General features: G+C 55.4%; 4 protein-coding genes across 4 annotated transcripts; 3 read left to right on the top strand and 1 right to left on the bottom strand.

Annotated features, from left to right (window-relative positions):
• Positions 1-352: 352 nt before the first annotated feature.
• Positions 353-1,676, top strand: C8A04DRAFT_30767 (zinc transporter ZIP9; the record flags this gene model as incomplete). The annotated part of the gene is made up of 4 exons (XM_062781512.1): positions 353-385; positions 481-497; positions 603-1,421; positions 1,490-1,676. The coding sequence occupies 4 exons, from the start codon at positions 353-355 to the stop codon at positions 1,674-1,676; spliced, it is 1,056 nt and encodes a 351-aa protein (XP_062635025.1).
• Positions 1,677-4,862: 3,186 nt separating this feature from the next.
• Positions 4,863-7,118, top strand: C8A04DRAFT_13885 (quinon protein alcohol dehydrogenase-like superfamily; the record flags this gene model as incomplete). The annotated part of the gene is made up of 5 exons (XM_062777890.1): positions 4,863-5,312; positions 5,378-5,976; positions 6,044-6,406; positions 6,468-6,816; positions 6,888-7,118. 5 exons carry the CDS (start codon positions 4,863-4,865, stop codon positions 7,116-7,118), a joined length of 1,992 nt encoding a protein of 663 aa, XP_062635024.1.
• Positions 7,119-8,472: 1,354 nt separating this feature from the next.
• C8A04DRAFT_38925 (DNA ligase 1) lies at positions 8,473-14,144 on the top strand (the record flags this gene model as incomplete). Its single annotated transcript, XM_062784392.1, has 9 exons — positions 8,473-8,613; positions 8,771-8,904; positions 9,006-9,373; positions 9,439-9,525; positions 9,582-10,044; positions 11,348-11,543; positions 11,651-12,705; positions 12,759-13,527; positions 13,608-14,144. The coding sequence occupies 9 exons, from the start codon at positions 8,473-8,475 to the stop codon at positions 14,142-14,144; spliced, it is 3,750 nt and encodes a 1,249-aa protein (XP_062635023.1).
• A 762-nt stretch (positions 14,145-14,906) lies between these two features.
• On the bottom strand, positions 14,907-17,983 carry C8A04DRAFT_30762 (uncharacterized protein; the record flags this gene model as incomplete). Its single annotated transcript, XM_062781511.1, has 7 exons — positions 14,907-16,184; positions 16,246-16,386; positions 16,700-17,455; positions 17,619-17,654; positions 17,741-17,763; positions 17,844-17,876; positions 17,980-17,983. The coding sequence occupies 7 exons, from the start codon at positions 17,981-17,983 to the stop codon at positions 14,907-14,909; spliced, it is 2,271 nt and encodes a 756-aa protein (XP_062635022.1).
• Between the last annotated feature and the right edge of the window lie 2,077 nt (positions 17,984-20,060).

The following is a 20,060-nucleotide window of genomic DNA, read 5'->3' as shown; positions in this document are numbered from 1 at the left end:
TCTCTGGCAACATGAAATTCACAAAACCAAGCACAGTAAATCTACAATACGGGTGGCACGGAGCACAAGTACGATGAAGACTAGCCGAATCAGGGCAAGTGCAACGGGAGCTGCGGGCGGCGGGGCAAAGCATGGCATTGCTGTTGATCTTCTCCCTTTCCAAGTCCCCAATCCAGGCTGAATAACGCAAGCCAACGGGCTCAGCCGAAGGGGACAGCTTCGAGAAAACCTCCGGACTCAACTCCACCACGCGGCCTTGATTTTCTTCTGGCCAGCTTGCGCCAATGAGTTGACCCAAGCGGGAGCGGCATCCAATTCTCCCAGCAGTGTATTCTCCTGCAACTGCTTCAAGATGGCCGGCCTCATCTTTCTCATCGCGACCTCTGTGAGTGTGGCCGTCGCAAATTCATGGAGGGCTGGTGTTATGCGATCCTGGCTGGGCAGTGGGCTAACTGCTTGATTGTTTGCTGGCTACCATAGGTCGTTATGGCGATAGCGTACGTCCATTTGAAAGTCCAACAACTCAGTCCCCTGACTCCCACAACTGAGCCTCCCAACTCCCGGCCTGTGCACGCACGCTGACTCTCTCCCTGCGCAAACAGCTCGTTCCTCGCCGGCGCACTCCCACTATCGTTCTCCCTATCCCACACCCAACTCCGGCTGATTGCCTCGCTCGGCGCCGGCCTACTGGTCGGCAGCTGCTTGATCGTCATTCTCCCCGAAGGGATTGAGGCGCTAGCTGCGGCGTCGCAGCACTCCCATCTCGACGACACCTTGCCCGCCGACGACCCGGACCGATTTCGACGACGGACCACCCACTGGCTTTCAGGTCGCGCGGACGACGGCCAGGCAGCCCTCAATAACGAACTGCCCACCTTCAGCATCGGCTTCACCCTCGTCGTGGGCTTCGCGCTGATGTTCCTAGTCGACCGGCTCCCCCGCCACGCATCCGAGCGATTCCAGGGCGCGCCTACGAGCAGACATGTCAGTCTAGAGAACCTGGCCGGGTCAAGCGTTTCTGGGGACGAAGAATCTGAGGGGTTCCTGGGCTCTCTCGCCCCGTCGCCCAAGCAGAGCCGCAGTCTAGCGACTACGATGGGTTTGGTCATTCACGCAGCAGCAGATGGCATTGCGATGGGGGCGTCGGCCACCACGGCCAACTTGAACGTGGGACTGATCATCTTCTTTGCGATCCTGGTGCACAAAGCGCCGGCCGCGTTTGGGCTCACTTCCATCTTGCTGAAGCAGGGCCTTTCTAAGCGGGCTACGCGGGTGCATTTGATGGTGTTCAGCCTCGCTGCTCCCGCGGGGGCTTTGGCCACTTATTTCCTCGTTTCGCTGGTCGGGGGTGAGAGTATGGAAGGTGAATCCGCCCAGTGGTGGACTGGCATGTTGCTTCTATTTAGTGCTGGAACATTTTTGTACGTTGCCCCCTTAGTTTACCGCTTCCTTACCACTGGGGAGCTGTACTCGACTAATGCTGCTTTAGGTACGTTGCGATGCATGCGATGCAGGAGGAAAACCAGTCTGCCAGCCACGACCACCATCCGACCGCGAATGGCTATGCGGAACCTGGCGGGAAGCGGCAAGCGAAACTGCAGATGCGAGACACTCTCGCAACGGTGGTTGGCTTCTTGCTGCCATTGCTCACACGATTCGGTCACCACCACCACTGATGTGTGATATAATAGTGCACAATTTCTGCCCCTTTTCTTTACACGTGGGGGATCTGGCGTTTCGGGCACTTGGGATAGACTTGTGGACTTGTCACGGGCACGCCCGTACTGTATTGTGTGTGTAATACCGAGGCATAAAAAAGCTGGCGTGGCTTAGAGAAAGCGGGCGTTTTGGATTTTTTGACGTTTGTTTCACCATCGGCTATGGCGCTTCATCTTGATTTCATAACAATTGATGAGTTAGTTGTGTGTGCTCCATCCAACGTACGTTTACAAAACGGTTTTGACTGCGGCCTGCTCACGAGAAGGGCGAACAACCAGCCGGAAAACTTCGGCATCAGCGGGAGGGAGTCTCTCGTTTCGTCACCTGTGCAGCTTTTGGTTACATTTCTGTGCTAGCTTTGCAGACGGCAGGAGCGTCGTGCGACTGCCACTCTTTGGTGGTGGAGTTGCCTTTTCCCGGGTTGGGGGTCTGAATGACGCAAGCCTGGAATCCAAGGAACGGGGAAACGGTGTTGGCCAACTTCATGCCCGGCGCCAATGGAGGTGTGCATTTCGGGCCGAGGGCCGGATTAGTGGACATAATAGGTAGTGTAAGTTGAGATGAAGGGAGGCTTGGAAAAAAACTGACCGCCCGTGTATGGATCCGTACGGAGCACGAAGACTTGAACAAGATACTGGACTAGACCTTGGGAGGAAAGGTACGGTGTATTACAAACGCTCCAATGAAGGCGGGCTAATAAAATTTCTGGAACGGCCGGAGGGGCAGGCGGGGGCGGCGTTTCAGGGCACAGCACGAAGCCCATGCCCCCCCGGTTGTTTCAACCACCGGGCTGTTGGACGAGAGGCGTCTGACATTGATTGCTTTCCTCAGCAACAGCAGGGCGGCACTCGCGGGGCACTAGGAAAAGCGGTGGCTTTGGGGCCCAACTACACTAACGTTAATTAGTGATCCCATGTCTGGGTTGTGATGTGATAGGGTGCGGCGAGGTTGTTGCGTTGGTGCGGACGATATCTTGAGGAGGTTGGCTTCGACGGGCAGTCTGGGCTGTTGGCTAGAAATTTGGTGAGAAGGTATTGGAGTGTAAGCGACGTTATTTCCGCCGTCGAGCGGCGCCGAGACGAACGGGAGTCGGGAGTCGGGTGGGCTGAGCAGCGGACTGGACGGAAGCTCCGTGAGTGGTACGACAAGAAGCACATCCTTCCCAATCCAGTATTTGTCCGATACTCGTCTTCTTGCGAATCGTCGAGCCTTGGAGTTTAGGCGCGACAACGCAACGGAACGACAAAGCATAAAAAGATTCAGGTTCGATCGAGGATGCAAAAATTGGTCTCGAGTCCTCCGAAGCGCTCTCCTTAGCCTCGATTTCAACCCCCATGCAGGGCTTGTTGTCTCACAAACGGCTGCTCTGTCTGTTTCCATGCCATGCCTCGCTCAGGTCCGGCCGTCCCATGCAGGCTGATGCAATCGCTTTGTGGTTTGGCTGCGTGCCTCATGCGCGCGTCGGCACCGCCTGACTTGGTCGCAACAAAAATAAGCACATTGGGGCCCGAAAGATGAAGTGACTTTGGCCGCCGGTCTCTGTCCCTTTTCGGTGGCTTCAATCCACGTTGCGAGCCGAGAGGTTGATGGGATTGTTGGGGACCATGGATCGGCTGGTCACCCGCTGTATTGCAGGAGACAGGTGCCAGCAAGGAAGCGGGCCTCGCTGTAACCCGCCGGTACCTTGACCCCAGTCGACGCTTGCGAACCCTGCTGGCTTTTGAAAGGTTGTCGGGCTCGTCATCGGGGGTTTCGCCAGGAACAAGGTTTTTGGGCGATTCCGGATCTCAAGGGAGGCTTCGCCTCTTTAAAAAAAGAAAAATGGACCTTCGCGAACACAAACGCTATCAGGCACCGGTATTTTGTTCTACACTAGCACTGACTAGTCAGGTATGTACATGTACACAGTAACTCCGGGGGGAGGAAGAGATGCCCATGGGTGATGAGAATGATCTCTCGAGCCCCTTTCTGCTTCTCGAGCATGGAAACGGACCAAGCGAGGACAAGCAGCGGCCCAATGTTGCCAACGCAGTGTTCTCAACAACCAACCTAGAAGATCAGGTGCGGCCCGCTTGGTACATGTACTCTGATCTCCACAGCCCTGAGTAAAAGAGCGCGCTCTCCGCCGCGCGGAACCAGAGTTTTGTGACCACCAGCTGTTTGCGTGGCTCCATTTGATCAAAGGGTTGAAGGATGAGAGGGGCCGCAACAGGTGGCGGTCGAGCATGAGCCAGGCGGTCGAAGCCAGGTGGTGCTGCCCACTGGCCGTGGGCCCGCCGGCGTTGTTGTGCAGCGGGGCCCGTGCCATCTGGGCTGCGGTCCATGCTGTGGAGCACAGCGCCAGGTTGCGCGCCGCGGAATCTCACACGCTGAGAGCAGAAAGAGCGAAAGCGGCAGAGCGGGTACATTTGCGCCAAGTACCACCACCCCCTGGCCAGGTCATCCAGCCTGCTCCCCATTCGGCGCATGGGGAACTGAGAGAACCCCAAGAGACCGCCCCTTCCCGCCTCGTATTTCTTCCCCATCTTCAGCCCTCACGCCCGGTCCCGAAAAGCAGTTGGCCTTCTCGACGACCGACTCTCCCCCCCCTCGATCCCCGCAATCGCCGACGATCTGGAAGTACACACTGATGGACTAGCACGACTGTTTGCAACAACGTGTTTTGCCCATCGCTTCGTTCGAACTGCGAGTCCGGCGCCACCCCTTTTCCTCGCCAAACGGGCCGCCTACTCTGGGCTGTTTCCCTCGTTCTTAATATCCGAAACGTTCTGTCGTTTGTCGGGCCACGACCGAATTCCTGAATTTGGAGCCACCGACTGTGGCATATTCATTCCTTGTTTGGTGCTCGGAGGGCGTTGTGCACGCACACTGGGTTTTGTGACGTGCGAACCTGCGAGTCCAGACTCCGGCTGTCACGATCCGAGGCCCGGCATTCCGACGTCATCTGCACGAGCCCCGAGCGACGTGGAGACCGACCAAGCTGGGACTGCATGATCGTGCATTGGGATCCTTTTGTTTAGTGCTGCCGGTAGACACTTAGGATCTGGTCACCTACATCCGACCACGATCGCGTGGAGAAGGGCTTCTTGTTGGTTATTGATAATTACCGGTTTCCCCGTTTCGTCCCGACGACCATTGCCGAAATGCCGCCACCGCCATACACCAACCGACCGCTGAGTTTTTCGGAGCGACGAGGGGCCGCCTTCAACGAGGAGTTGTCATTGAAGACGCATAATGCAAAGCTCTCGCAGGGGCAGCAACGTCCGCGCGGCCCGCCCACGCCGAGCATGAGCACACCAGCGGCGGACTTCGAGCAAGTTACGGGCTCGCCCCCTCCACCGCCGACGCCAGCTGCTTCGCCTGGGCCATCGCACTCGAGATTGGATTGGGGCGCTGCTGGAGAGGACGAGGAAGCCCATCTCTCGGGGTTGCGCAAGTACTTTCTGCAGTGTAGTGGTGGACAGAGGACTCGATTGCTCGCGGATCTACTCAATCTTTGCACTAGCGGGCAATTGAGTTTCGTGCACCAATTCGTCAGCCCTCTGTTGAAGAAGGATCCTTTTACCACACTACCGGACGAGTTGTGTCTTCGAGTGCGTCTTCCGTCCCACCTTCAGTTCGTGCAGTTGGGGCGCTGTAGCTGACTAATAGTTTCCAGATCCTGTCCTTCATTGATGACCCGAAAGTCCTCGCGCGCGCATCACAAGTTTCACGCCGGTGGCGGGATTTGCTAAGTGACGATATGACATGGAAGAATCTCTGCGTGAAGCACGATTACCAGCGGAGGCTATCTGAAGTCCAACATTCCGTCCGTTTGGCTGCGGCAGCGAGGGCCGAGCCCTACACCTTCGGCCAAAACAACGACGAGTCACCGAACCACACCTTTTCCGGCGCGATCACCTCGAGTTCACTCCCGGCCACGTTTGATGGCAGTGCCAGTTCGCGACCCATGCTCAGGTCCTACAAGTCACACTTCAAACAGAGGTATCTGGTGGATGCCGCTTGGCGGGCCGGCGGCCACAATGTGTCGCGGAATATCACGCAGGACGGTGGCGTTGTCACCAGCTTGCATCTCACCTCCAAGTACATCGTGGTCGCGCTGGATAACGCCAAGATCCATGTGTTCGACACGGAAGGGAATGCACTGCGCACACTGCAGGGCCATGTTATGGGCGTCTGGGCTATGGTGCCTTGGGACGACATTCTGGTTAGCGGTGGATGTGATCGTGACGTTCGCGTCTGGGATTTGTCTACTGGGTAGGTTTGATTTCGGCGGTGGAAATTTGGTTGGGGGGTTTAGCATCGCTAACATGACTGATCTTAGTGCCTGTCTACATACTCTCCGGGGTCACACTTCCACTGTCCGCTGCCTCAAAATGTCGGACGCCAACACCGCAATTTCTGGGTCCCGAGATACCACCCTTAGGATATGGGATATCAGGACCGGGGTGTGCAAGAAGGTGCTCGTGGGCCATCAAGCCAGCGTCCGGTGCCTGGAAATCAAGGGCGACATTGTCGTTTCTGGTAGCTACGATGCCACAGCCAAGGTTTGGAGTATCTCAGAGGGGCGTTGCCTGCACACCCTTCAAGGGCACTACAGCCACATCTACGCTATCGCCTTCGACGGACAACGCGTGGCAACTGGCAGTTTGGATACAAGCGTGAGGATTTGGAATGCCCAGACTGGGTAAGTGTTCTTTTTTTGTGACTGCACATTCGAACGTCACGCTAATTATGGTTGGTTCTAGCGAATGCCAAGCCATCCTCCAAGGACATACCTCCCTCGTTGGACAGCTACAAATGCGCGGTGGTACACTTGTCACAGGCGGTAGCGACGGATCTGTGAGGGTATGGTCCCTGGAGAGGTTCTGTGCCATCCACCGGCTCGCCGCCCATGACAACAGTGTGACCAGCCTGCAATTCGACGATACCCGGGTGGTTAGCGGTGGTAGCGACGGGCGGGTCAAGGTTTGGGACCTGAAGACAGGTAACCTTGTCCGCGAGTTGGTCACCCAAGGCGAGGCTGTCTGGCGCGTTGCTTTTGAGGAGGAAAAATGCGTTGCTATGGCGCTTAAAAACAGCCGGACTGTGATGGAGGTAAGGATGCGAAGCACTCGAGTTTTCACGGCGTTCCTCTGGGCACATCAATTATTAACACGGATTCTTAGGTTTGGTCCTTCTCTCCCCCAGAAGAGATGCTCAACGACGAGCGCTCCATGTTGCCTGGGAAACGAAGGGTTGACGGGCCTACCTCAGATCGTCCGTTGAGCGCGTTCTCGCTCGACTACCGCGGTTCCGGTTCCAGCAGCGGAATCCAGGATGTGGAGATGACAGATATCGGTCCCTCAACCGCACCTCTTCAACAGAGCGGTCCGACTTTTTTCGATGACGATGAATGAAGCGGCACCATCATCCACACTAAACAACATTGGGAGTTTTGGGCGAAGCCCAACCTTTCACTTCTCTTTTTTTTACTCGCAGATACCCCACCCATTTTTTACCTCGGCTCGCACACATACACAAACAATACAAACTGGCGTTTCTAGTTGAACCCTGTGAGGCAATAATAGCGCCAGATCAGGGGGTTTGGGACTAGTTCAACCAGCATACGCACACACACACAGAGCGAGACGGAGGAACAATAAGACCACAAGAAGAGAAGGCAGATATGGGCATGGCTACGGCGTTTTACACACAATCAGCATGGCTTCGGTGAAGATATCGGGCGCAATCAAAGCGGATTAGCATTGGGAGGAAATAGGATTTGGGGTTGGGCGATTGGGCGGCTTCCGGCGATGGTTTTATTTCAATTTTCAGCTGTGAGTTCCGACATTTTGTGTTTATTCTACCTTACAAACACTCGCGTTGTATTAAGAGTACGGAAGCGGTTTGAAGTACATCCGGTTCTTCGTGGTTATGTTATGTGACTAAGTTGTGGGTTGTGGGTTAGTTGATCCCTTGAATCCCGATCTGCTTGGCTGTCTTCGGGGACTTTCAACAATGTCGGTTTAGATGTGTAACGTGGATCATAACTACATAATCCATGTGGACTATGTCCGGACTGCTCATGGTTTTCCGTGATGGTGTCTATTGAGTGGATAGGGGACATGTTCGAGATAAACAATTCATTAAACAGCATAAAACCTTTACCCATTTTGAGTGTTCAATGTTGTAATTTCAGCAATCGGATGCAACATGTAATCGCAATCGTGGCTTGTGTCCTCGGTGGGTTATGAGATAATGAACAAACGAGGTCTGCTGGAGCTACGTATTCCAAGCACCTAGCTCGCCTTTCCGACAACGAAAAACGACCGGATGCAGGGCCACGTCCATCGCGCGGCAAGGCCTGTTGTCTCGACTTTGACAGGCCCACTCAGGCGCTTGGCGCCTTTTTTGTCGGGCCTTTCCGAGCTGTCAAGACAAAAAGCGCGCGGTCGGCGGAGGTCCGATGGGCCCGGACCACCCAGCCCCAACCCATGCTAGCTGTCCCAAAGTGGCTTAGTGTCTGTTCAACAAGCATCATTCCGTTGCCCCAACGCCAAAAAATGGGTCGCCCTTTTTCTCAAACCGCTACAGGGCCCAGCTTTCGCAGCAAAAAAAGCGCCCGAGAGCAGAACTTTGCGATCTCGCATTCACTGCCCGCCTTCCATTCCTCCCCCCCTTCCCTTCTCTTTTTCCTGGTTTGGAATTACCGATTTCTCTTCCCTCCCCACCTTTTCTCACCTCCACATCACCACACATCCATCCCACATAATGTTCTCGCGAGCCGTCCGGATATCGCGGGCAGCGCCCCTCCGCACTGTCCAGCGTGCCCAGGCTGCTCCCATCGCCGCCCGGAGGACTGTCACTACGAATGCGGCTTCGGCGCAGGTTGATAAGGGCTCGGTTCCGCAGGTAGGCTAACTGTCCTATGTCCAATGCTCCCCGGGGACTTTTTTTCTGCCTATCCGGCCGCTTTACAAGTAGCTGGGTTGGGTTGAATTCGATAATTGGACCTCCCCGCAGTCAATTGGCCTTCTTTGCTGATGGTTTTTGTCCCTCCCCGAAACAGTCCGAAGATGAGCCCTTCAACGTCCGGCTCAGCGACGAGAGCTTCGAGACCTACGAGCTCGACCCGCCCCCTTACACCCTCGCGGTGACGAAGAAGCAGCTGAAGCAGATGTACCGCGACATGGTGACCGTGAGGTATGCGATTGGTGGCTCCGAATGATAAGGATGTTTGGCGTTTGGCTTCTCGAGAAAGGACCTCCCCCGCTGACGGTTGTGTGTTGTTGCGTTTGATAAAGGCAAATGGAGATGGCCGCCGACAGGCTATACAAGGAGAAGAAGATCCGGGGTTTCTGCCATCTTTCGACCGGTCAGGAGGCCGTTGCCGTCGGTATCGAGCATGCGATCAACAAGGACGACGACGTGATCACCTCGTACCGTTGCCACGGCTTCGCCTACATGCGTGGCGGTACCATCCGCTCCATCATTGGCGAGCTGCTCGGCCGTCGTGAGGGTATTGCCTACGGCAAGGGTGGCTCCATGCACATGTTCGCTAAGGGCTTCTACGGCGGCAACGGTATCGTCGGCGCCCAGGTCCCTGTTGGGGCTGGTCTTGCTTTCGCCCAGAAGTACACGGACAGCAAGAAGGCTACTGTTATTCTCTACGGTATGGGACTCCAGACTCTTGGGAAAATACCGGGGCTGTAGATCGCTGACATGCTTTTGTCTTAGGTGACGGTGCCAGCAACCAGGGTCAGGTGTTTGAGGCTTTCAACATGGCCAAGCTCTGGAAGCTCCCCGCGCTGTTCGGCTGCGAGAGTGAGTTGCACATTGTGTGTCCATCCCTCAGCTTACCCTGACTAACCACCATTTAGACAACAAGTATGGTATGGGTACGTCGGCGGCTCGCTCCTCCGCCCTGACCGATTACTACAAGCGCGGACAGTACATCCCGGGTCTCAAGATCAACGGCATGGACATCCTTGCCGTCAAGGCCGCCGTCCAGTACGGCAAGCAGTGGACTGAGGACGGCCACGGCCCCCTTGTCCTCGAGTACGTCACCTACCGGTACGGTGGTCACTCCATGTCCGACCCCGGCACCACCTACCGCACTCGCGAGGAAATCCAGCGCATGCGGTCGACCAACGACCCCATTGCCGGCATCAAGCAGCACATTCTCGACTGGGGCGTCGCCGAGGAGGATGAGCTCAAGACCATCGACAAGGAGGCTCGCAGCCACGTCAACGAGGAGGTTGCTGCCGCCGAGGCCATGGCCCACCCCGAGGCGACTCCCAAGATCCTCTTCGAGGACATCTACGTCCGCGGCACCGAGCCGCAGTTCATCCGCGGCCGGACGCCGGATGAGGCTTTCTACTTCAACAACTAAGCGAGGTGTATCGCTGGGTGGAGAGGCGGTGGTTTGCTTGTGGCGTCCGAGTCTTGCGTTGAGGGATTACACCAGGGAGAAACGGATACATGCCGGAACTGTGAGGTTCTGAGCGTTTTGGGAGTTTTTCTTGTACATTATCCTAATCTGTTATAGAGCCTGGGACGGTCCTGAAATTAAGGTTCGGAACGGGGAAGCCTTGGGTGGGGTTTTTAACGATCGCGTTGGTGGTTCTTTTTTTCTCATCGCCAGAATATCGCAAGATCGTGTTGGAGCTTGAAAAAGAGCCATGAATTGTTTTGACCATTTCCTGTTATCAATGCTGCATCTGCTTCCCCTATCAAAGGCAGGGCGGGAACCTCGAAGATGCTCCAGGTAATTACTGTGCGGCGTACATACGCTACAGATGCAGATAACTAGGTATGTACACTACAATGTCTGGACCTCGTACTCCATTCCCGATTTAGTGTAGTTCTGCGAGAACAGGTCATGTGACCGGGTCACTTTACGCGACAACCCCTGCCTGCTGCTGCCTCACCAAAAGTCGCGTTCTAACGCGTCATGCTCAATCCATTTTCAGCTCCGACATCACATGGATGGAAAGCCAATGCCTGCATGCCAATGCGCCGTCTCTGCCTTCCCTGCCTAATCGATTGATCAGAGGTTGGCCTTGCACCGCCATCTTCCCAATTGATTCGTTGTCAATTCTTTCAGCCATATAACCCCTCCCTGCGAAAACACATTTCATCCCACCATTCCTCTTTTTCTTTTTTTTTCTTCCATCCAAACTTATTTTCACTTCCTCTTACTTACAACCACACAAGGTGGCTCCGCAACTTCTTCCCCGGATCACTTGCTTTTCCGCGACCACCACCACCCCTGCTTGGGTCCGCTGTTGTTGGGGCAGCAGGGTTCAGAGTACCACGACAAGAACGGCCCTCGGCCGTCACTGTGAGAGGCCGTGGCCGTTGTTCGGGTCGGAACGCAATTTCAGCGGGTCGGGGCGAGTTGAGAACGAGCGACGACGGCGAGAGGGACATTGTTTGGGATCTGTGAGGATCATCATGGCGCCGAAACAGGCTACGCTGGGGTATGTTAAGAGTGGACAGTTGACTTTGGGGTGGGTAATGGATGGTTTGGAGGTGATATTGCCTGCCGAAAAAGTTGTACTTGCCGGTCTTCTTATTTCCTTTTCGTTTTTCATGGCGGTTGAGGTGACAGGGGAGGGAGCTTGAAAACTGACCAGAATCGCAGCAAATTCTTTAGCCAGGCCAACGGGACCAAGGCGAAGCCAGCTCCTTCTCAGCAGACGACACTCAGCTTTTCGACAAAGGCGACGACTAAAAAGAAGCAAGATGACGAAACGGCTGCTGTCGATGGGGAAGAGGGTGTAGAGAAGGCGACGGCAGAAATCAAGAAGTCTGAGTCTGAGTCGGATGAAGGTACGTTGGTCGAGGGTCTTGGATGTTTGCGCCGGTAGTAGGCTGACACTGGATTGTAACAACAGAAACCGGCAAGAAGAGAGGGCGGCCCGCCAAGTCTGCCTCGCCGAAGAAGCAAGTCAAGCAAGAAGCGGAAGACGATGCTGAAGTGGCAGCACCCGCGAGTAAACGGCCCAGGAGAGGGAGGAAAGTGATTGAAGAGGAGGACGAGGAGGACGCAGCGGAGGATGAACCTATGGAAGACGCGCCGGAGCCAGAGCCAAAGCGGAAGACGGCCAAGAAGACCGCATCGCCAAAGCCGAAATCACCCCGGAAAAAGGAGCCGACGCCAATTGTGAAGACCGAAGCCGAGGAAGACACCCCGGAATCTGCGTCTGAAGTTTCCGAAGAGGAGGACGAGAAGCCCAAGGCTGCGGCCAAAGCCCGCCAGACGGCCCAGGCTACCCTCAAGTCGGACGCCAAGCACCCCTACCCAGACTGGAAGGCGGGCGAGCCGGTACCATATGCCGCACTCTGCACGACATTCTCGCTGATCGAACTTACCACCAAGCGGCTGGAGATCATGGCCCACTGCTCTCTATTTCTCCGACAAGTTTTGCGGCTCACCCCCGACGATCTGTTGTCGACGGTCCTGCTCATGGTCAACAAACTTGCGCCGGATTATGCTGGCGTCGAGCTGGGCATCGGCGAGTCTTTGATCATGAAGGCGATTGGCGAGTCCACGGGTCGTAGCCTGGCGGTGATCAAGCAAGACCAAAAGGAGATTGGTGATCTCGGTCTGGTTGCCGTCAAGTCGAGGTCGAATCAGCCAACCATGTTCAAGCCCAAGCCCCTGACGGTGCAAGGGGTCCATAAGGGCCTCCTGGGGATTGCCACGACGAGCGGCAACGGCGCGCAGACCAGGAAAGTAGACGCGATCAAGAAGCTTCTTTCAGCTGCGGATTCCACAGGGACCGGTAAGGTGGATATCACAAAGGACAAGGGCGGGCCAAGTGAGGCCAAGTACCTCATCCGTTTTCTTGAGGGCAAGCTGAGACTTGGGTTGGCCGAGAAGACGGTCATTGTTTCGCTCGCTCAGGCGATAGTCGCTCACGAGGCGGCTCAGAAGGGCAAGACGGCGAAAACGGAAGACATTGCCCAAGGCGAATCGATTCTCAAGACGGCTTACAGGTTGGTGTTCCTTTGCTTGATCGGGTCATCTGAGATGCTAACGTGTTCATAAGCGAGCTCCCAAGCTACGACATTATCATCCCTGCGATGATTGAGCATGGCATCAACAATCTGGCGGATCACTGCCAGCTGCGCCCCGGCGTGCCTCTGAAGCCCATGTTAGCGAAGCCTACCAAGGCCATCACGGAAGTCCTGGACCGCTTTGAGAACCAAACATTCACTTGCGAATACAAGTATGATGGTGAGCGGGCACAGATTCATTACGTCGCCAAGGACACGGACGAAGAGTTCAGCCAGTCGGCCATTGGCGCCACCAAGGAGGTCGGCAAGGGTGTGGCCGCAATCTTTTCCAGGAACTCGGAGGATCTCTCCGGCAAGTATCCCGACGTTCTCGCCAGGCTTCCGAGCTGGGTCAAGGAGGACACGAAAAGCTTTGTGCTGGACTGCGAGTCCGTGGCGTGGGACATTGAGGAGAAGAAAGTGATGCCTTTCCAACAGCTGATGACCCGAAAGAAGAAGGGGGTGAAAGCAGAAGACGTCAAGATCAAGGTTTGCGTGTTTGCCTTTGACCTGCTTTACCTCAACGGCCAAGCTGTCGTGCACAAGCCGTTGAGGGAGCGTCGAGAACTGCTCCACAAGGCCCTTCAACCTATCGAGGGCGAGCTTGCGTTCGCCACGGCCATCGACGGCCGCGAGATGGACGAGATCCAGGCGTTCCTCGACGAGTCGGTCAAGGCCTCTTGCGAGGGGCTGATGGTTAAGATGTTGGATGGTGAGGAAAGCGGGTATGAACCGAGCAAACGCAGTCGCAACTGGCTCAAGGTATGTTTATTTTCTTGTTCTTTTTTTTTTTTTGGCTTCCTTCTCATATTACAAGAGATTAGAGCACTGACATTGCACAGATCAAAAAAGACTACCTCGCCGGCATCGGCGACTCCCTCGACCTCGTCGTCCTCGGCGCCTACTACGGCAAAGGCAAGCGCACATCCGTCTACGGCGCCTTCCTCCTCGCCTGCTACAACCCCAACACCGACACCTACGAAACTGTCTGCAACATCGGCACCGGCTTTAGCGAGGCCGTGCTCGAGGAACTGCACACCTCCCTCTCCGAAATCGTCATCGACCGGCCCAAGCCCTTCTACTCCCACAGCTCCGGCGGCCAGCACCAGCCCGACGTCTGGTTCGAGCCCAAGTATGTCTGGGAAGTGAAGACGGCTGATCTGACGCTTAGCCCGCGGTACAAAGCGGGGATGAAGGAGGGTGTGGATCCGAGTGGGGAGAAGGGGATTAGTTTGCGGTTTCCAAGGTTTATTAAGATTCGGGATGATAAGAAGCCGGATGAGGCGACTAGTAGCAGGCAGGTGGCGGAGATGTATCGGAAGCAGGAGAGTGTGACGAGTAGTAAGGGGCCGGCGGTGGATGATGATTTTGAGTATTAGCTGTGGGGGAGTTATGGGTGGGTTTTGTAAAGAGTTGCTAGGCTATGTGCTTGTGTCCTAACGCCCAGATGCAACGACCCTCTCCTCTTTGACACATTCTCCTTGCCTTTGTCTTGGTCTGTCTAGATCCGTGTTATATGGTGTTCGTTGACGAGTGAGGTAGGCCCGACAACTATTCAACCAATCCATGCCCGGCGGCAAAGATTTGTTGATGAAAAACAGGGCCGGCCGAGTATGGCTTGCTTCGTCGGTCATTTCGATATGAATGCTGCCGCTCAGCGGTTGCTGTGTTTATAATATGGTAAACATGGAATAACACCGATTGAACAGTACCAGTTACAGCCATTGCCAAGTATGCCTAGGGCTTCTAGTGAAGTGGGTAGGATATTGATGTTGATATCAACTTGTCCTGGAGAGCACATAAAGTTTGTAAGTTATTGGGATATGGTCGGATCTGTGCTGTATTCTTGCTGTTTTTTAAACATGTCGAGGGGTTTACACTCTGGAATGAATCATACTATACCAACGAACCACACGATCGCGAAAATTTCAACAACTCAAATCTCAATATCCACGATCTGTTTGTCGAATAGGCATACCGACTTCTATAATGGCAATGCTCTAATATGTCCCGGGCATATTCCTGATATGCCAGTGTATTCTACCCCCACTCTCGCAATAACCCACGCTAGTTGTCTGTCACAAACCAAGGGAACCGGGCTAAAGAAAGTCCCCAAAGAACCACCCACCGTAACTCAATATCTAACCCAACAACCCCAAATCCACACCCACCCACCGCCTGCCCATCACCGCCTTCGCCCTCTCCCCCCCACACTCCAGCATCCGGCCCCGTAGATCCTCACACCACATCAGCTCCAGCCGGCCTTCGTGTGTGACGGGTCCTTTGCCCTTACCACTACCACCACTTCCACCACCACTGTGGCTGTGGCTGTGTCCAGGTATCGTATCGGAAGTTATTCCCGTAGCTGTGGTGGGCGTGGTAGGCGAGGCAAGGATATTCGCATTCATATCCATGCGAACAGGCACGCCTTCCAGCTCGCTGTAGAAACGAGTCGCGACGAAGAGAGGGTGCCAGAGGAGGTCAGAGAGGTCAGATGATCGTGGCGGTATTTCGGCTGTTGTTATTGTTGCTGATGGCCCGGCCATTGGCTCAATTGGTGATGATGATAATGATGGTGATGATGAAGAGGACGACGATGAGGAGGACAAGGACGGGAAATTCCATTCGGAACCCCAGGCAAAGTCGCCCTGGGGGTGGAACTCGGCTGCCGGCTGGGCAACGGTAGTGACGGCTGTGGCAAGAGGTCGATTCACAAGGAGATAGTCGAGGGTACGACAGATGTGGTTGGCGGCTTCACGGACGCGGGGTAGGGCGAAGCGCATGGGGTCGACGCTGTCGAGGCAGGGCGGGACGGGGACGGGGAGGTCATGAGCGTCGGGTGGGTGGGATGTCGGGGGTTGTAGTTGCTGTTGTTTTTGTTGTTGTTGTTGGTGGTGTTGATGAAGATAAGGGAAGCTCCGGGGTAGGTCCCCTGGCACTGAAAGCCCCGGTGTCGTCGCAGTCTCGGGCGTGTATACCGTGACCGGGTCGACCGCCGCTGCAAAGTATAGCCGCCAGATGGTCGGGTAGAAAACCACCACAGAGCTCCAGTAATACAATATGGCCACCGTCATATGGGCTGAGCGGTAGGGTAGTCCCGACCCTGTACTCCCAGGTTTCCGGCCCCCTGTTGAATTCTCACCCCCCTCATCCTGCTGCTGCTGCATTGACTCATACCACCGACTCAGTCCCAGCTCAAAATCCAGACAGTTCCAGAGCAGGTCCTGAGCGAGGAGTCGACGGGAGAGGGTCGACTCTTGTGCAAAGAGGTGGTCGGCGCGGGTGAGCAAGGCCGGGAGCAGGACGACTTGGTCGAGGAGTCGGTCGAGGGGCGCTTTAGGATGGTGTTCGTAAGGAGTGACAAGCCAGTGGTTCTCGAAAAGAAATGTGGGGGTACGGTTTAGAATGGCGGTCATGATCTTGTGGTGTTTGCGTTAGTCTCGTCCTAAAAAAGGGGGGTGGCAAGGAAGAAAGACTTACAACATTGGGTCGGTAAACCCGCGCAAAGAAGTGGTGCGCCGGGAACGACCTAAAATGGCCCGGCCCAAGCCGCCGTACCGCATCGTGTGTGGGTGTGTCCTTCCAATGTGGTTGGTTGCTGAAAACCGTCGAGTTGTTGTGCTGTTGTTTGCCTGTTAGCCAAGCAAGCCAAGCCAAAATCAGGGGTAGTTCACGAAACAGAACAGAACAAAACAAAAGAATCCAAAACTGAACCCTAACCCTGGCCCACCCCCTGAGAAACAAAACCGAAGATACTGAATAAACAGAGGACACCGAGTGTTCCAGCAGGCTGGCGACCCCAAGTGACCCTGTGGCCCATTCAAAACAAAACACATCACCGACCCTCACTCACCTCATACAAAAATAAACAAACACCACTCCCCGACCCCTGATGGCTCGTACCTGTTTGATCAAAACACATCCAGCACTGTACCCCCAGCCGGAAATCCGCCCCATCCATCGCCGGCCGCACGTCCGGCGCGCGGTACTCTGGTAGCGACAACGTCACCCTGTTGGTCGTCCCGCTCCCATCGAAGTCCATGCTGCTGGATCCCCCCCTCCGCCCGACTTTCTCCAACTCCGTCCGGCATCCCGCCATCCCGAGTTGATATCCCACGCCTTGCCAGGACACATCCACTGTATCCTCCCACGCCGGCCGCGGCACGCCCTGTACTACCGCTGACGGCGACATGGTGGGGTCGGTTTTGGTGTTTAGTCCCATTTCGCTCTGCCATTTCTCTTCACACCCAAAGGCTGCCCACGCCTCGAAGGGGTCAACTGTACCACCGCTGGTGTATCCATCTGCAGCGTAATCCAGCCCTGCTGTTGCTCCTGCTGTTGTTGTTGTTTCAAAACCCGTCGCTCTCGCAGCCGGAGTCGGAGTCGCGAGAAAAACCGAGGTCGAACCAGCAGATGTAGACGCATCAGGAGTCACAGCGGCCGCATAAAGTGCCGCATCCGCCGCCGCCAGTCCAGCAGGGCTCACTCTTCTCGAGCCTGCTCTGGATCCAGCCCTCGATGCCGCCCTTGATGTGGTCGTAGCAGTAGCACCAGTGGTACCGGACGACGACGCCTTGGACTTGGGCTTGACGATGCGTGGCGGGTGGGAGGAGCAGCGGCCTTGGTCTTCGAGTGTGCCGATGATGAAGACAGCTTCGCGCTCGTAACCGGCGCAGGGGCGGTTGTTGTCCTGTGGTTGGGTGTGTTAGGTGTTTTCTTGTTTCATTTAGGTTTTGTTTTCCGTCGCGTCTCTTGTTTCGTTCTCTTCTTTCTCACTTCCTGTCTCTAAAAATGGGGGAAGGGGGCGTAGGGAGTTGACAGTTGCATAAAAGGGAGTTAAGGGGCAAACGCACAAGACATTTCTGGCAAAACGGCCGCTTGTTGTCGCACTGAACCATACAAGTTAGCACTGTGGGGAGGCTTGCTGATGTCTTGTAAATGGGACAAGGTGTGTTATGCATCAGTACAAACGCACCTTGACTCGCTTCAGGCGGCAGGCTAACGCAAAAACGGTTGTTAGTTTAACTTCCAAGGACTCGATAGCTTTTGATGCGGTGATAAAAAGCCGAAGAACTTACTCTCGCAGCCTTTGTATTTTCCCGGAACGCCAACTGTTGCGATGCAGGTTTTGGTTAGCGACTTGGCAGGCCGAAAGATATACCCCAAACGGGTCGATGTGTCTCAGGCTGGGAAAATTGCTGTCGACAGACTCACCCATGATGTTGGTGGTGATGAAGTTGATATAGGAGTTAAAGTCGACGATGTTATGAACTCGGTGCGAAGACAGAGGAACTCGGTGCCGCTATTGCCATCGAAACTGGAAGCTCTTGTGGATGTGCTCGTCACATATGTACCCACGATCCGTACCAACCCCGTTCTGTCGTCTCAATCCTGTTGGTAGCCTAGGATGTAGGAGGCTTGTGAAGTGAAAAGGGACGTTGAGAAAATAATAATATCAAAAACGGTAACAAAATAAATTAACAGCCACCGAAAAAGCCCCAGGAAGGAATCAAAACGGTCGAATAAGCCCCTTCAACCCCCCTAGTCGCATCACAGTTCCTAGCGGCCGCCGACAAAGGTCACCGGCAAATCCCCAGGCGAGCTGAAGATCCTGCGGTGTTCCCCTCCCTTGTGGGATACAACGATGGCCCTAGGGTAATGGGATGGGCTGTTGATGAAGAGAGGCCTCTTTGTGATCTGCATCTGCGTAGTGTGTACGCGTCCGCATGCGAAGGGTGGGGAAAGGAGGGGTCCTTTTAGGTGTTTAGTTTGGTCTGCCCGGTTATGCTCTGAGCGTGGTGATTGATAGGGTTGGGAAGCGAGGGCAAAGGGCCGGCCAGCCAACTGGATCACCAACCCCTATATGCCCGCAGGAGCGCGTGGTAGCGATAGAGGTAGAAGATGTTATCCATGCAGCGATGCAGTGATGCAGCGATGCATCCATGAATCCACAGGTTGGTCATGGGTTGGTCGGTTCAGACGGCCTCGCAGTTCCCCGGACACCGGCCGGATGTCTGCCGATCTAGGGGTACCTTGGTGCTGCGGAGAGGCAATCCATGGGGGTCCCTTGGCAACGGCCGGAGGAACCGGATGTGGGGGCCGAAGAGACGGGGCTGCGTCCGCCCTCAGGGGAATAACAAATTCCCAAAAAAAGATGAAAGGAAAAAAAGGCTGTAGTAGATGACGAGCGAATCATAGGCCAGCCACCCGCGCTGTCGGTTCCCTCCCGTGCAATTGGCTCACTGCGGTTCGGCCTGGTCTCGCCGTCTTTCACATCGGTCCTGAGGACGGGTACCGGATCAGAGTCCGGCTGGCTAGGAACCGTTCCACTCCCTCGCTGCTGCGTCGACGCGCACTATGGGAAGAACAACTAAGAGTCACAGCGGTTTGAAGTGGTGGCGATAGTCGAGCCGGCGGACTAGGCGGTCCAGTCGGTCTAGGCGGTCCTGGCGGTCCTGGCGGTTGAGATGATCGAGATGCATGCCGCAATACTCAACACGTCATGGCCGAAAATCCACAGAACCTATCAGTTACTCCGTAGCTGGCAACGCGTGATAATCATTCGCAAGCCGCAAGCCCCCGTGGGTTGTTGAACCCGCCAGCGGCCGCTCGTTGGTAACACCTACCCTTTCTGCTCCACTTCCTTCCTCTCCCCTCTTACTTCGTCCACCCTATCTCGGTGTCATTACTCGGCCCGCTGCGGGCTGCGAGGCCCTCGCTCCATGCAGGTGCGCAATGCCAATCTACCCGCCCCGAGCGGTTGGATCTGTCCGGTTGTAAATCAAGCGTAAGAGTGGGTTGCAAAGCCGTCGATGTTACCCCGACTTGCCCGATCAACCCCTTGCTCGTTCGTTTATCTGCTCTTCTTGCTGGGGTGGAGGGTTTCCGATGCCGATCTGGACTATTTGTGCCGCACGACGGCTGCATGAGACTTTCGTGGAGAGCCGCAGGGGTGGGCGCAGATGAGAGAAGGAGAGGAAAGTGGATGAGATGGGGTATCTCCAAGACCGAGACCGAATGTGTAGACCCCCCCCTCCCCCTGGCCCCTGGTTGAACTGTGGGCAGTGTTGCACCAGAACAGCCCTTTCCTCCAAGCTTTCTTCTGCAACCAAGCTTTGCGCCCAGATTGCTAAGCAGTCCAAGTGAACTGCATCCTTAATCCCGCCAATCCTTCGCCTGTTAGTTTGTCAGCGAGAAGAAGTGACGGGAGTGAAAAATAATACCAAAAGAAGCACACTGACACCAACCTTGCAACGAACAAGCTTTGTGATCCATGTTTAGGGCTGAAGAAGGAT

The sequence above is a fragment of the Dichotomopilus funicola genome (assembly GCF_033296635.1).
Source record: "Dichotomopilus funicola strain CBS 141.50 unplaced genomic scaffold C8A04scaffold_55, whole genome shotgun sequence".
NCBI classification, from domain to species: domain Eukaryota; kingdom Fungi; phylum Ascomycota; class Sordariomycetes; order Sordariales; family Chaetomiaceae; genus Dichotomopilus; species Dichotomopilus funicola.
The sequence above is the reverse complement of the archived record's forward strand: the minus strand, read 5'-3'. Positions and strand labels throughout refer to the sequence as shown.